General features: G+C 37.5%; 2 protein-coding genes and 1 long non-coding RNA gene across 14 annotated transcripts; 2 read left to right on the forward strand and 1 right to left on the reverse strand.

Annotated features, from left to right (window-relative positions):
* Positions 1 to 1570: 1570 nt before the first annotated feature.
* Positions 1571 to 14042, reverse strand: LOC116430115 (uncharacterized). Of its 8 annotated transcripts, none has more exons than XR_004235652.2 (7): positions 13621 to 13647; positions 10812 to 10936; positions 10554 to 10651; positions 10370 to 10454; positions 8659 to 8774; positions 6302 to 6376; positions 1571 to 4708 (listed from the first exon to the last, which is right to left on the reverse strand). It is a non-coding gene; the product is annotated as an uncharacterized LOC116430115 (long non-coding RNA). The 8 variants fall into 8 exon arrangements; XR_004235653.2 differs by having other exon boundaries at positions 10370 to 10468; XR_004235650.2 differs by lacking the exon at positions 10370 to 10454.
* LOC116430113 (uncharacterized) lies at positions 2945 to 5821 on the forward strand. The gene is made up of 4 exons (XM_031983801.2): positions 2945 to 3096; positions 3688 to 3874; positions 5257 to 5434; positions 5647 to 5821. Exons 1-3 carry the CDS (start codon positions 3022 to 3024, stop codon positions 5391 to 5393), a joined length of 399 nt encoding a protein of 132 aa, XP_031839661.1. The 5' UTR covers positions 2945 to 3021; the 3' UTR covers positions 5394 to 5434; positions 5647 to 5821.
* LOC116430112 (uncharacterized) lies at positions 7502 to 13177 on the forward strand. 5 transcript variants are annotated; one of them, XM_076368275.1, is made up of 8 exons: positions 7502 to 7748; positions 8475 to 8568; positions 8704 to 8754; positions 9203 to 9453; positions 10422 to 11428; positions 11525 to 12125; positions 12506 to 12712; positions 13015 to 13177. In XM_076368275.1, exons 1-5 carry the CDS (start codon positions 7680 to 7682, stop codon positions 10512 to 10514), a joined length of 558 nt encoding a protein of 185 aa, XP_076224390.1. In that variant the 5' UTR covers positions 7502 to 7679; the 3' UTR covers positions 10515 to 11428; positions 11525 to 12125; positions 12506 to 12712; positions 13015 to 13177. The 5 variants fall into 5 exon arrangements, with proteins under 5 accessions (XP_076224390.1, XP_076224391.1, XP_031839659.1 ...); XM_076368276.1 differs by having other exon boundaries at positions 10422 to 11283; positions 11633 to 12125; XM_031983799.2 differs by having other exon boundaries at positions 10422 to 12125.
* Positions 14043 to 14104: the final 62 nt, after the last annotated feature.

Genomic DNA, 14104 nt, shown 5'->3' on the forward strand with positions numbered 1-14104 from the left:
TTTGCCACGCGATTGAAATAGCGGAGATAATCGTCGAGGAAAATAGTAATCGTGCGAGATACGCTTATCGTCGAAATGTTTGTATCGAAATGCGAAATGTTTACTTGCGAAATGGATACTTAGCACGGAATTCACCAGCATTCCCATATTCTTCGCCTTCTCGCTATCAACGACGCGGTGAAATTGAAGTAACGTCTCAATGAACATTTATTCCGATATGCTGCGATTAACCTTTTGCACTCGGAAGTTTTTTCAACATTTTCCGACGAGATATTTGAAGTGAACGATAATTCACAGATAAGTTAAGCAACAAAGCTTATTCAAATATTTCACATAGCAGTATAAAGTCTCATTTTAAATACTAAATATTCAACTGTAGTTTTGCTGTGTCAAATAAAGTGACTGACCTCTCGAGTGCGGAGGGTTAACTAGAACTACCGAGCATTTAATACGATTGATAAGCAATTCCTATAAAAATTGCAACAACAGATTATTTTCAGTTTCTTCAGACATTCAGTATAGTACTGAAACTATTTATTTTCGAAATCATTTCGAATATTCAATGCTTCGAAGATATCAATAATTCCTAAGTAAGCTGTTGAGCTTCGCAGTTAGTTACGGCGATGCTCTGGCTCAGTTTCAGATTAGTGATGCTGAGCCTGAATGAAATAATGAGATTTTCGATCAGCTGTAATTGGACCGATGTCGATACGTTAAGTTGTGGAATTCTTCGTCGGATATTCCGTTGATTCGTGTTGTTTGTGGAACTCTTCGGTAGATGTTCCGTTGATGCGTGTTGTTGGTGGAACTCTTCGGTTAGAGATTCCGTCGATGTGTGTCGTTGTGGAACTCTTGATGAGAAATTCCGTCGATACGTGTTGCGGTGGAACTCTTCGTTAGAGACTCCGTGGAACTCTTGGTTAGAAATTCGCTGATATGTGTCAAGATCTACCCTTAAATGGGTGGCTGTAAGGGTAGCGTCGGGGGATGAGACACGCGGATTGGTGGTCTCCTAGAGTTCTACGTTTTGGACAGGGAGGACGTTTTTCCTGATTGGTGACAGTCACCGGAAAGTTGACCGCCTCCAAGTCCATCGGTCACCTGCAGGTATGGAGAGTACCTTCGCGTGACATCATGGAAATTCCGAGTGCCTCGACCGTAGCAGGTGAAAAACTGTATGAAGCGCCCTAATAAAACATGCAAAGAATAAATATCTAAAATGTAAAAATGCTAATCCTCGAACAGCTGAGGGTGGTCGTTGAAGGTAATGGTCGATGGCTTCATAAAGTTATTTGAGCTACGATCCCTTGAAAGGTTTAGAGGAACGCTGACGTAACGGTGTTTCAGTTACACCGAGCGTCAACACTAGCTGAGGACCCCGGGATCGCCAATTCCCGAATTCCCCTGGGGAAGCGAGTGTACAATGTCGAACGCTCGGTCAGTTTTCCTGCGTCACAGCAGTCACCTGTGCGCATCCCGGAAACTGATGAATCAGTGTCGGCCATAGTGCAACCGTGTCTGAAGAAGGAAACGGATGATCGGAGCGGAAGAATGAGAAAAGACAACGCGCGACGCTGGCTGTCTTTGACCCCAGTAATCTCGGTGTACTTTATTTATACGTATCGTAAACAGATTATGTAATTATTCCTTGCGATCTGCGTCGGCGATAGATAACTCCGGCGTACTTTTTCCCGGTTCGATAAGATACATCGAGTAGCAAGTGCTTGTCAGCCAATTATCAGACAGATGTTGCGTACCGTGGTAGTTATCGTTTTCAGCCTTATTCGGTGGAGCTTGCGCATGGCACGTGCCACGGTTCCCGGTGAGTAGTATTTACCAATCCGGGACTCAACAATGCGAAACGGTTGACATCTCGAGTAGATACCCGTGCGTTCTGGATTGCTTGAACATCTTTGATAATCCGTTGAGCTTCAAGAAGTATTTAACACTGGAACTACCGACTTCAACTGACTTTTGAACATCTCTTCATGAAAACGAACGTGGATTTATTAACACGAGCACGATTTCATTGAGCAAAATACAAAATGGAAAAAATACAATATTAACCGTTTGGATGCTGAACAACTTTTGTGGATATTTACCAACAATGAAGTGATTGGGTGTGTACGCATAAAAATTAATAAGAGTATTTATCTAATGAGATCACAGATATTGTGTTATTACAAAGAAATATCGAAAAATAACATTTATTCAAATAAATTTACTTTGATTTGTTTCTTGAAAGACATAGTAAGAAAATTATAATTGATACTGATAAGAGCGTCATATTAAGCTGTAATTGAATGAACTAACGTGAACCTCAAAATGAAACCAAGAGCACTTCGGACCGCAAAGGGTTAAAGGTTCAATTATAACTGTTTAACTGTCTTCTTAGACTTATTATAAAAATATTTCAGTAAAGATTAATTATAAAAATATTTACAGTGAAGAAACTGGTAATGAAAGGAAAGGCTAACACGAATCAACGAAAATCCATATTACAACACGAATACTATATGATAATTTGTTGTATCCAAATGAATAAATGATCGAGTACCTCGAAATAAGTATGATTCGCTGCTTCTCTTATTCTTTGTTGCGTTCGCTAGCGATGAATCCACGATAATAATCATCTATGGACCTTGAACGTCTGAATCTCCTCTTTCGTTGTGCCCTAAAGGAAACAGAACGAAAATTACAGTTAATTACCTTCAGCTAAAAACTGACATAATCGCTATCCACTTTGAATCGAAACTTCGGCTATATAATTTCGTGTACCGAACGTGTGAAATTTTTTCACGAATCCTTGAACTCAGGATTCACGGTGGGATTCTTATACGATTAACTTACTATGTGACTCATAATCAGCGTCGATCGTGAGCGAACTCTGTAACTAGCTTGTGTTTTTTTTTGGACTCCTCCTACCTTCGTCCGCTGAGTATGAAATGAGTTCGTGGTATTATTATAAAACACCGGTATACGTTCGATGGCAGTGGACAGCGCTAGCCAGTAGACAGAAAGATGCTGCGCGGTGCGGTAGTTGTGATCTTTGGCCTTTGTTTGCTGGCCCTAGCTCATGGGATGCCACAGTCACAGGTGAGCACAAAGTTGACTTAACCCTTTGCTCTCGAAAGTTTCTCAATGGAAATATTCAACATTTTCTGACGAGATGTAGGATATATTGCTTGAAACTAATTTAATTATTTATAGATAAATTAATCGACAGAGGTGTTTTATTTCAATATTTCACGTAGCAATGCAAATTCTCAGTCACCACGTGGTTCGATACTACAAAACTATGAAGTTTAATTTGAAATATTAAATGTTCAACTATGAAGTTTAATTTGACATATTAAATATTCAACTATGAAGTTTAATTTGAAATATTAAATATTCAACTATGAAGTTTAATTTGAAATATTAAATATTCAACTATGAAGTTTAATTTGAAATATTAAATATTCAACATATCATTTATATTAACAATATATATCGTATTACATTAATGCACTCTATTCTGTCTCCAGCATACTTTTTCTGAAATTACACATTTTTGTAAACCTTACACTTTCATATTTTAAAATGTCGAATACCTTAAAGTGCCTTATTGAAATAATAATGACACAATGATGAAATATCAGCGACACGATACATTTCCTAATTCGTTCCGTTTTGACGCAACCCCAGATCCCATGGCTTCAGTCTAGCGACGGGGGCTTCAAGGTGAATTTCGGTGGTTTCCACGCTCAAGTCGGACGACGCGCTAACGCGGATGGCTCCCAACTTGGGGGTGGATATGACGTCAGCGCAGGGACACCCTGGGGAGCTAAAGCCGGCGCCGGCTTGCAAGGATTGTTGAATCCTTCCAACACCAGTTAGTATAGCACTGAATTTCTTAACACGTCGATTACTATGGGCATTGTTGGCGTTTTGAATGACATTGCTTATTGTATATAATTACTAATTACTTGCTATCGTACGTTCTTACGTTACGTTATTTATTTACCTCGTTGAATGTCATGCATCTGCAGAAGAGAAGGTCAAGTTCATTTCATTCGTTACATTATACGAAACCGTTGCAAACATTGTACGATGTATCAATCGATGACTGAAATCAGTACGCTGCAGTCTTTTAACTCTGCCTTGCGATTTATTTCTCAACTGCGATCGATACAACTACTTTATTATCAATAATTCATTGAAAATAAAAAAGATTCTAGACATAGAATATACATCTTAGAACTGAATGTATAAGGAAACTGGAAAAAATCTATTGTTACCAGATATCTATTTTTATAAGAATCGCATATTAATCTTATTGGACTGTTAATAGTTCTAGTGTTAATTTGTCTTATAGTTAATAAACTGTGAGCTACAAGTTATCAGTCAACAGAGTCATTCGAATGACGTATCCAGAAGAGGAATTATAATATTTTTTACAATCCAACTACGGTAAACATCGCAATAAACTCGTTCTCCCGGTGAATCACTGAATAATTACGAGCAGAGGATATTTATGCAAATTTACCGATAGATTGAGAACGTGAAGCATTCGATTTCTTGTTATAGGACTGTTATAACATCATTGTGAGCAGAGACAATTATTCCAAGTATTTTTAATTCTCGTTCTGACCTAATCGCCCCCAATCTTCTTAATCATCATCATCGAATAAAAAATCAAGGAAGTGTATCGACTGCAATGCCGCACCTAAAACAAAAAAAAACCACATTAAACATTCTTAATCAACACTCACAGTCCACTAATTATATTTTAACGCCTTTCTGTTCTGCGTCTCTGGTTATGACGATGGCAACTGATTCGTAGACTTAGATAGATAATTGAAAGGATAAGCGTTCATTAATATTATCAATTTGTTTCATTCAACACCAGAATTATCGAGCAACTAGGGTCCTTATACATAATTTCGTATGAAACTTAAAACAATGTTATTTTGAGATTGAGCGTGTGTCTTATTGTTTTACTTACCCAAATGCACATATGTATTCTACAATTTTACAAGTTCACAAGTTCACAAGTTTACAAGTGTACAAGTTTAAAAATTTACAAGTTTAGAATTTTATAAATTTGCAAGTTTGCAAGTTTGCAAGCTTACAAGTTCACAACTTCACAAGCTTAAAAGTTCACAAGTTTGCAATTTTACAATCTCGTTCACGAAAGCTTTGCAATATCAGTGAAAGTACAATAATAATGTTCAAACGGGCTATTTAATGTTAAATAAATCAAATGTTCCGTAGATGGAAATTTATATTCATACGCAACACGTGGTGATGGAAGACCTCCAGTAAGAGCTGGACTAGGCGGTAGCTTGGGTGGCACTGGATCATCGAGCAATCCAACTTGGGGTAATATCTACGCTGACAGACAAGGTTAACAAACTGATCCCCCATTCGGGAACACCAAACAATGATAAACGTGAGTAATAATATTTAAGAATCAGACTACAAGCCATTTGAATATTTACATTATTCATTTGCACACTAGGATTTTTACGTGTTACTTAAAATCGTTCGGACAATATTATTTTAAGATGTTCTTGAAATATCTATCCTTAATGTCGTCGATGCACACGTTAAATTCAGAATAGAAAATTGCTGTTTAATAACTGAATTTGTTTGTTCATCCAGTGATTCAGTGGAGAATGACTACTCATCATCCAAGAGAGTGGATCATTGAATTCATGGCGTCGAAGAGAAGGATAATGGAATATGATTTACAATGCACATAGTACTATTAGCACACAGTATTGTATTAAAAGTTCTTTGTTGTAAGCAATAAAGGAATGTCCTTAAACCGAATAAATATTGTTTGTGTACACGTTACTCATGTTTTCGCATATTCGCCAACAGCAATGAATCGAGAAAACCGTGTGCCTCAAAGAGTTAAATGAGTATCCGCAATTCCGAGTGTAACGATCGATGTAACATTGATTCATCTCTTCGAGAAATCCTTTAACATAAAATTGATGCACAGCATAAGGAACCTTAGTATAGTTAAACGTTTTGCATGCAGTACTTAAATATTAAATTTCTCCTCGTGTTATGTATAGTTTCGGTATCCATCCATTACCATTAATGCCAACATTCGAACTGACTGATAAGTCATATGCGAGGAAGTGATCCGCTATCAACATTTAAATGAAGAGTTGCAAAAGAGTGCATATGTCCTACGTTTCAGACTTTGAAGGAGAGACTTCAATGAAAAATATTCTTAATACTTCTTTCAGTTTCTTATAAAACACCATGGAAATAATTTCTCAGTGAGGAAACAAATGAAACCTACAATAGAGTTCATTTCTTCTTTGACAGGGTGATCAGAGGTTGTTCTGTCGTCTTCTATTGTCTGTCTTCGTTTGACCTGAAACAACAAAGTTTTATTAATTCATTTATACATCTTAGTATAAATTGTTAGTCTATGGAATGAACTTTCCGTAGTAATTAGATTTCATGGAAAACGACTTAAAATATTCGACAGTGATTAACACTCGAACTACCGAGCATTTAATACGATTGATATGCAATCTATAAAAATTGTGACAATAGATTATTTTCAGTTTCTTTGGATATTCATCATAGCACTCAAGTGAAACTATTTTCAAAATCATTTCGGATATTCAATGCTTCAGAGATATCAATAATTGCGAAACAGAAAAACTGAAACCAGTCAGTTCTAGTGTTAATGCTAGAAGTACACAAGAGTCTCAACACATTCTCATAGAATCTGCATCGAAGCATTAAAATGCAATTCGAGCGAACAAACGATGACAAACATTTGTACGATGCATTGTGTCGTAAAACAAATGTACCTGAATGTATTCAACATTCCTCGCTATTAATTTTCATGAAGCAGATATTGAACTGAAATACACCAGAAATGGCTTTTCGCCCATCAAAGTCACTGGCATTCGTAATAAGTCACATTTAACAGGCTATCATTGCTCACAATACTGTTCAACAATAAATAAATTTACTCCAACTTATCATTTAACAGGCTATCATTGCTCACAATACTGTTCAACAATAAATAAATTTACTCCAACTTATCATTTAACAGGCTATCATTGCTCACAATACTGTTCAACAATAAATAAATTTACTCCAACTTATTACTACAACAATCGTCTAATTATTCTCCATTTAATCCCATCACAATAAAAACGTCTAATTAATTATATAAACTTATTTATTTGATAATAACATTGAATCTTCTAAAAACGAAACAAAAGACGAATAAAAAAACACAATTCCATGTTTCAACATTAAACAACACGAATATCGTTAATTTCATACTTTCTACGTCTAGGATGGCGATCGTCAGAAAACTATATTGGTAGCGAACGTGATCGATCGTTAGAATTAGAGCTTGCACCCGAAACATATTCATGTCGTTATAAACCCGATACTTGTCCTTCTGTAATCATTAATCATACGAGACAGCATTTCAACGAGTAAAGTGGAATCATCCTTAAAGCGAATGCCAAGGCCTAACGAGTCTAAACCAATCACAAGGAGCACCGACAGTTACGTTCAGACGGTAAAACCTCTGTTCATACGCACTCATTGTTATATATATAACTGAGCTTCGCAACACGCACGAAGAAAACAGTTGGGGTTGAAGTTAGCTCGTCTGCAAATTTCAGCGGACATTCGAAGCGGCTAAAATGAAGCTCGCGATCTATTTAATGCTGTGCTACTGCGCGGTGACGCTCGCCATGCCTGATCGATTGACCGTAAGTAACGTGTACTCCGAGAATTAGAAAAGAAAATGATTAGGAGAAACTTTCTCAAAGTTATGTGAAAAGACGAGCATAGTAACGTTACTCAGACTTTGCACTGATTCTTAAGACAATGGATTGTTTCGCGAGATCAGAATTTTTGATAGCGATATGGGGAGTTACGTAGAATTCGTTGGAAGCTTGGAATCTAGTGTTGAAAATAGAGCAATGTTGAAGTAATGGTGGGATATACGAAGATAGTAATGGAGTACTGTATTTCAGTCTTTATTTAAATTTTTTATTACTCAGACTTTGCACTGATTCCTGAGACAATGGATTGTTTCGCGAGATCAGAATTTTTGCTAGCGATATGGGGAGTTAAGTAGAATTCGTTGGAAACTCTAATCTAGTGTTGAAAATAGAGCAATGTTGAAATAATGGTGGGATATACGAAGATAGTGAAGTACTGTATTTCAATCTTTACTAATGTTCCTCTATTTTAAATTCTATGCTTATTATTCGGACTTTGCACCGATTCGTAAGACAATGGATTGTTTCGCGAGATCAGGAGTTAAGTAGAATTCACTGGAAACTCTCTTGGAATCTACTGTTGAAAATAGAACAATGTTGGATTAATAGTAGGATACACGAAGATAGTGAAGTACTGTATTTCAATCTTTACTAATGTTCCTCTATTTTAAATTTTTGATTCGCTGTTCGTTGGTTACATTGAAACTCTAGTTTGGAAGTGCGATTGCTGAACGAGAAACAAGTGTGAATTGCAATGTGGACAGCAGTGGAAGTTACAGTCACTCTACCGGACAGGTACAGCAAGGTGAATAAAATAAGCATCTTATAAAAGACACCGATCTATTTAAACCGAGCAAATCTGTCGGGTATCAGTGATAATATCGGTGATACTCACGTGTCGATGATCATGGTGGAGTAATAATCTCTGTTCTTCGTTTAGCTGGACGACACAAACGAAGCACCAAGGTAGACTGTGACGTTGCATGCATGTGTACGTTTCCTTTTATTTTTCTACAACATAATTTAAACGTTACAATTAGCATACAATAATTATATTCCTTATCACTTTAGAACTAATCTTTCATCATTTCGTACTATTCATTATAATACAATCTCCAATTCTATTACCACTTCTACTATAATTCCATTAATCACAAATCCTAACACAACAATCATGTTTAATTTCACAATATCACGATAAGTGCAATTAACATTCTAAAGATAGCGAGCACAAATTTCTCCGACGATGTAAGTCACACGAAAAGGAACGCAGGTGAGATTAGTGACCAGACACGCTTGGAAAACTATTTTTCACTGTCACACGAGAAACCAACTATGAAGTCGCACGAACTAATTACGCTTCTTATCAGCTCTCGACACGAATGACAATAGTAACTTCGCCGATGAAAAATTATTTATGACACGCCACTGTATTCCAGCGTATATGGAATCGTCGGCATTGGAATCAGCGTTGAATAGCGCGATGATGCCGATCTCCGAATTCTTCGGGATGAACAATACCGCCACCGCCATGTACGTCCACGATTTTTGCAATATCGCCGGTGTAAAGTTATTGTGGAGCTGGTTCGTGGCTCTCCTGAGAGACACCGGAGTCAGCATGAAGCAGTTCAAACCTTGGTTCAATGTGACGGCGAAGCTTTTCGTGTACCTTTACGGGATCACTCTGAACGTGAGTGTCTACTCCATCGAATCATGTGGAAATGATTAACACATTGCCTACTGGTAACGAGAAATCTCGTATTTTTATACTATGACTCTTAGCTATGAAACTTTGATGATTACCACAGCATTTAACACTGGAACGAGCATTTAATACGATTAATATGCAATTCCTGTAAAAACTGTAACAATAGATTATTTACAGTTTCTTCAGACGTTCATTGTAGTACTGAAATGAAACTATTTATTTTCAAAATCACTTCGTAGATATCAATAATTGCTAAGCAAAGACATCGAAACCAGTCATTTCGACTAGTACGTAGTTCTAGTGTTAAGGAAATATTAAATTTGGTTAGAACTAATTGTCCATTTAAAGTATATTACATAACAATATGATACCTGATTACCTAATATATATGATAACATAAATGATAACCTAATTGTCTGATAATTAGCCGGTACGCAATGTGTTAACCCTTTGCGGACGAACGCCGACATTTGCGAGGTGAAACGCTCATATTTGGAAGACTGAGTCGCAGGCAAATGATTTAATTATTCGGCCAACAAGAGATTAACACGTAGCTTCTGTTTTCCTATTGTTTAACCGTTTGAATGCCAGAGGTTTAAAAAAAACACGGTTTTTAAAGCGCAATAGCGCTTTTATTCTGCTTCGAAAGGGTTAATATATAATTTATCTTCATCTGCTGAAGGTTTCGTGCATCTCAAAGAATCTTCGTTCGCAAAGGGTTAACACGTTGACTGCCACGGAGGTAAATGATATTAGAAATAATTATTAATGATTTGATATCACTGTACTCTATCTACTTACGTTACTAAATATTTTTATATCGATTTCCTTATTGTGATCTGCAATCTGGAAGCTCCGGTGACCACCGTGGCAGTCAACGTGTTAAATAATCACTCACATTATTGTTATTTCATTTTCCAACAGGAAATCATGTTGCTCTCGTGTTTCAGCTCCGAGTGAACGCCATCGGCTACGGTGCTTACCTGACCAATAAATTCTGCCAGAAATTACTTGACGTGTTCCATCAATTTTTTATATTTTAATTCGCTGCATTTGATAGTAAATTGTAACCTGTACGTTACCTGTAAAGTGTCAACACAGAATTGATTAAATTTCCCGATCTGTTTAACCGAGAAATCCCCTGGAACGGTTGTTTCCCTGACGACCTATTTCCGGGTTTCTGAAATATCCGAATGATTTGAATTATTCATGGGTTGCAGCTATCTAGTAGCAGAAAGTCTTTTGTGTTTTCAGGTTCACAACTTCCGCTATTGATCGAAGATATTCGGTATCGGTAATTTCCACTGATAATGGAATTGTATATTCAATTTGATGAATACCTTTTATGCGGCATCACTGTTACACGCGTCTAATCACGTAGATGAGTTAAGTCGGAAAACGGAAAGTCACTGTAACGGAGGTCATCGCTTAGGGCCGAAGGTTTAACCAACAATTGCGGCTCCAACTGGAGATAGGAAAAACAGCGGAATATATAACATTACCATCGATAGCTTACAAGCGTTCAGATAATTCTTTGTATCCTTTTCGAGTTAACGCAGGAAGCCAACTTGCAAGTTTGCAGAATGCCAGTGGAGGAATTTCGAAATTCTCCGTACCATCTTATTCATGATCATTTATTTATTTGAAAATTCTGATTTCGAAATTCACGAAACACTATCTGGAACGGAGCCGTCAACGTTTCCCGTAGACAATAGGTTAAATAATCAGCTTCGTGTGATACGTTCGGGAACCAGGGAAGACTGCAGTTTCCGACGGGAAAACTCCAGGGAAAAGACGAGGAACTTCATATCGGTGATTGTTTTGAGACATACCATACTTTGGAAGATCACAAAAGTTACAACTTCTTGTTTCTATGAAGTATAAGTACTATTAAACGCTCTAGATCAGCTTCGACATATTCTGTTCCTTAACTCTTCGCGGACGAAGATTCTCTAGAGTACGCAAAACCTTTTGTAGATTCCGCCAAATCACACGTCGAACGCCTAAACAATATAGAATAAGGAAATTGTGTACTATTTTCTTACTGTTCGAGTAGTTGAATCATTCGTTTGCTACTTAATATTACAAACACGAACGTTAGATCTCGGCGAAGTGTCGACATTCGTCCGCGAAGGGTTAATATTCGCCTTAAATCATTTAGGGAAAAGTGAACAGCTAAATTTTCCCCGAGCTGCCACTCGCACCAGAGAAATTCGCCATCTTTTTAGATAAAAATGATATGTCGGGATAATGATAGCGATACGGCGTTGCGACAAACATGGTGTCAAGTGGCGGAGGGCACTGTAATCACGGAATAAGTCGGTGCCAATAAGTTGATGTCCGATTGGTGAGTACCACTGCCAATCAAAAAGAAACTAGCTCCACAGATCTCCCATCTTCTGGAAACATTTGGAGAAGTCAGTCTAAAATCATCCACGCTGAGGAGAACGTTGGAGTATTGGCAATGACAGCAATCTCGTCGTCAGGCGTGATAACTTTACGAACATTTTTCTAGCTCCGAATTTGACAAGTTGAGGTACTCGATAAATCGAGTAACGTCGAAAGGAAAAATGTCACTTGTTAACATATTAATGATTGTTCTCTGCTTGGCATACTCCGTCGACGGATGGTGCATGCACAGAGAGGTGTCGGCGGTGAGTATCGAACGAATTCAACACTAGACTTACGGAATCCGTCAATTTGACGGACACTGAACTTTTTAAACATTATCTTAGTAACGGTTCAAGTCGATTTCGCAATTACGCGAATACGTATCGCGATACTCTAGTTTTGCGGCTACGATTTTCGCGATTTATACAGACGAGCACGTAGTTTCCTGGGAACAATAGAATAAAGTATAGAACAAACATCAGTAAATCTAGTGTTCTATACTTTAATGAAATCTTCTTGGGAAAATATACTTATTTCCAGAATATACTGAATTCAAATTTTCAATGAAAATAAGCATTTTTATAGAGAGTGCTATTCTAACTGTGAAAAACATGGGTACTAATTATTGTACCGTAATTGCCAGACGAGAATTTCAGAGTGTTTCTTCTTGGATTTCTGTTGTAAATTACAAGTGATTCATAAATGCGCAATTATGAACGACGAATCATGTTATGGGGACACTAGGAGGAGAACTAAGAAGGCTAGGAGGACAACTACAACGACTACAACTACAACGACTACAACTAGGAGGCCTACAACCACAACTAGGAGGCCCACAACCACAACAGAAGTAAAGATTTAACTATTCGTAACAGTACCTGACCACATTCATGTCTCATATGAAATATTCGTTACCGCTTTGCAATAAATACCGCATTGAACACATATCTGACTTCGTCACTTGTATACGTGTAACAATAACTGTTCCTTTAACTGCGTCATTTTTCATAATACGACTACATAGTAATACTTTCTGCTAAATGGCTCCCTCCTTATCATAAACATCATTAGGTTAGTCGTGTTTCTTATCATTCTAACGATAAAAACGGAGGAAATTTCAATGTAATTATTAACGTCCAACTTTTCTAACAGGAGGCTCCAGTGATAGTTTGGCCGGAACGAATTAGCTGAATTAGATCACTGTCGAGGAGTGATTGACGCACCAAACACTGCGCTCGATACTATAAAAATATGTAAAATATTAAGTCAACGTTATGCGTTGGGTTATCTCGAAATAAAGTACATACTATTTGCATATGTATCGCTTTTATTTCCTTCTACTCGCCGATAATATTTTCACGATAATACGCGTGCTTCTACGCCGTGTACCTGTATTTATGGGTAGCCGTTTCCACGTACGTTATCAGTGTCATTCCAGGAAACGAAATTTCGATTCGTGTCGATTTCGGGCGGCAATATTTCACCGAGCGTTCGCTGAATTTTACACCGAAAACTGTCACATTTCGAGGAACACGTTATTCGACCGAGTTTCTTTTCCGCGAAAGTCACGAAGATTATCTTTGTTCTTTTTTAAACATAACTTTATATGCATTAGGCAATGCAACTCATCGTTGTTCATGGGAAAGTATTAGAAACAAGTCACTCATAGCGAAACTCGATGAGTTTACAAGACATCTCAATTCCGACAGCACAATGAAATACGAATAAAATAAATTCAATCTTTTCAATTAATAATACCTGACATTAAGAATTACTCCTGGTGTTCACAACGATGTTCCCCTTGCTCCACGGAACGTAGTTTCCCGATGCTTCCTGCGAACACTGGAATTCCCACCTGCCTCGGGCAAACACCGACGAACGACTTCTTACCCTTCTTTCCTTATTATTCACGTTATTATTCAAATAGACTTACATGTTCTGCTTGGAGATTATGTGCCGTTATCAGTATTCAAATGCAGAAGATTAGGGGTCTGCAAAGGAAAACCTTTCAGTCATAAAAACACTGGACGTTCCCCGCGACTACAATGTGATCAACGAATTTCAGTTTACTCTTATCAACCGTGAGTAAGCAGTTTAACCGCATCACACTTTCAACTGTCGTTACATATATAGTGTACGTGTTACGCTGATATACATGTGTGCCTCGTGTAATGGGTGTTCGTCCCAGAACATATTCAAATGAAACCTAAACGTAATTACACGTTGAAAGCCAAGGACCTGC

The sequence above is a fragment of the Nomia melanderi genome, chromosome 6 (genome assembly GCF_051020985.1).
Source record: "Nomia melanderi isolate GNS246 chromosome 6, iyNomMela1, whole genome shotgun sequence".
Taxonomy (NCBI): Eukaryota; Metazoa; Arthropoda; class Insecta; order Hymenoptera; family Halictidae; genus Nomia; species Nomia melanderi.

Bases quoted from the DNA above. Each gene is read 5' to 3' on its own strand.
- LOC116430112 (XM_031983799.2), top strand. From the start codon at position 7,680: ATGAAGCTCGCGATCTATTTAATGCTGTGCTACTGCGCGGTGACGCTC. The intron at 8,755-9,202 runs GTACGTTTCCTT...ACTGTATTCCAG, and splicing joins CTGTGACGTTGCATGCATGT to CGTATATGGAATCGTCGGCA. The intron at 9,454-10,421 runs GTGAGTGTCTAC...CTCGTGTTTCAG, and splicing joins TTTACGGGATCACTCTGAAC to CTCCGAGTGAACGCCATCGG.
- LOC116430113 (XM_031983801.2), top strand. From the start codon at position 3,022: ATGCTGCGCGGTGCGGTAGTTGTGATCTTTGGCCTTTGTTTGCTGGCC. The intron at 3,097-3,687 runs GTGAGCACAAAG...ACGCAACCCCAG, and splicing joins ATGGGATGCCACAGTCACAG to ATCCCATGGCTTCAGTCTAG. The intron at 3,875-5,256 runs GTTAGTATAGCA...AATGTTCCGTAG, and splicing joins GTTGAATCCTTCCAACACCA to ATGGAAATTTATATTCATAC.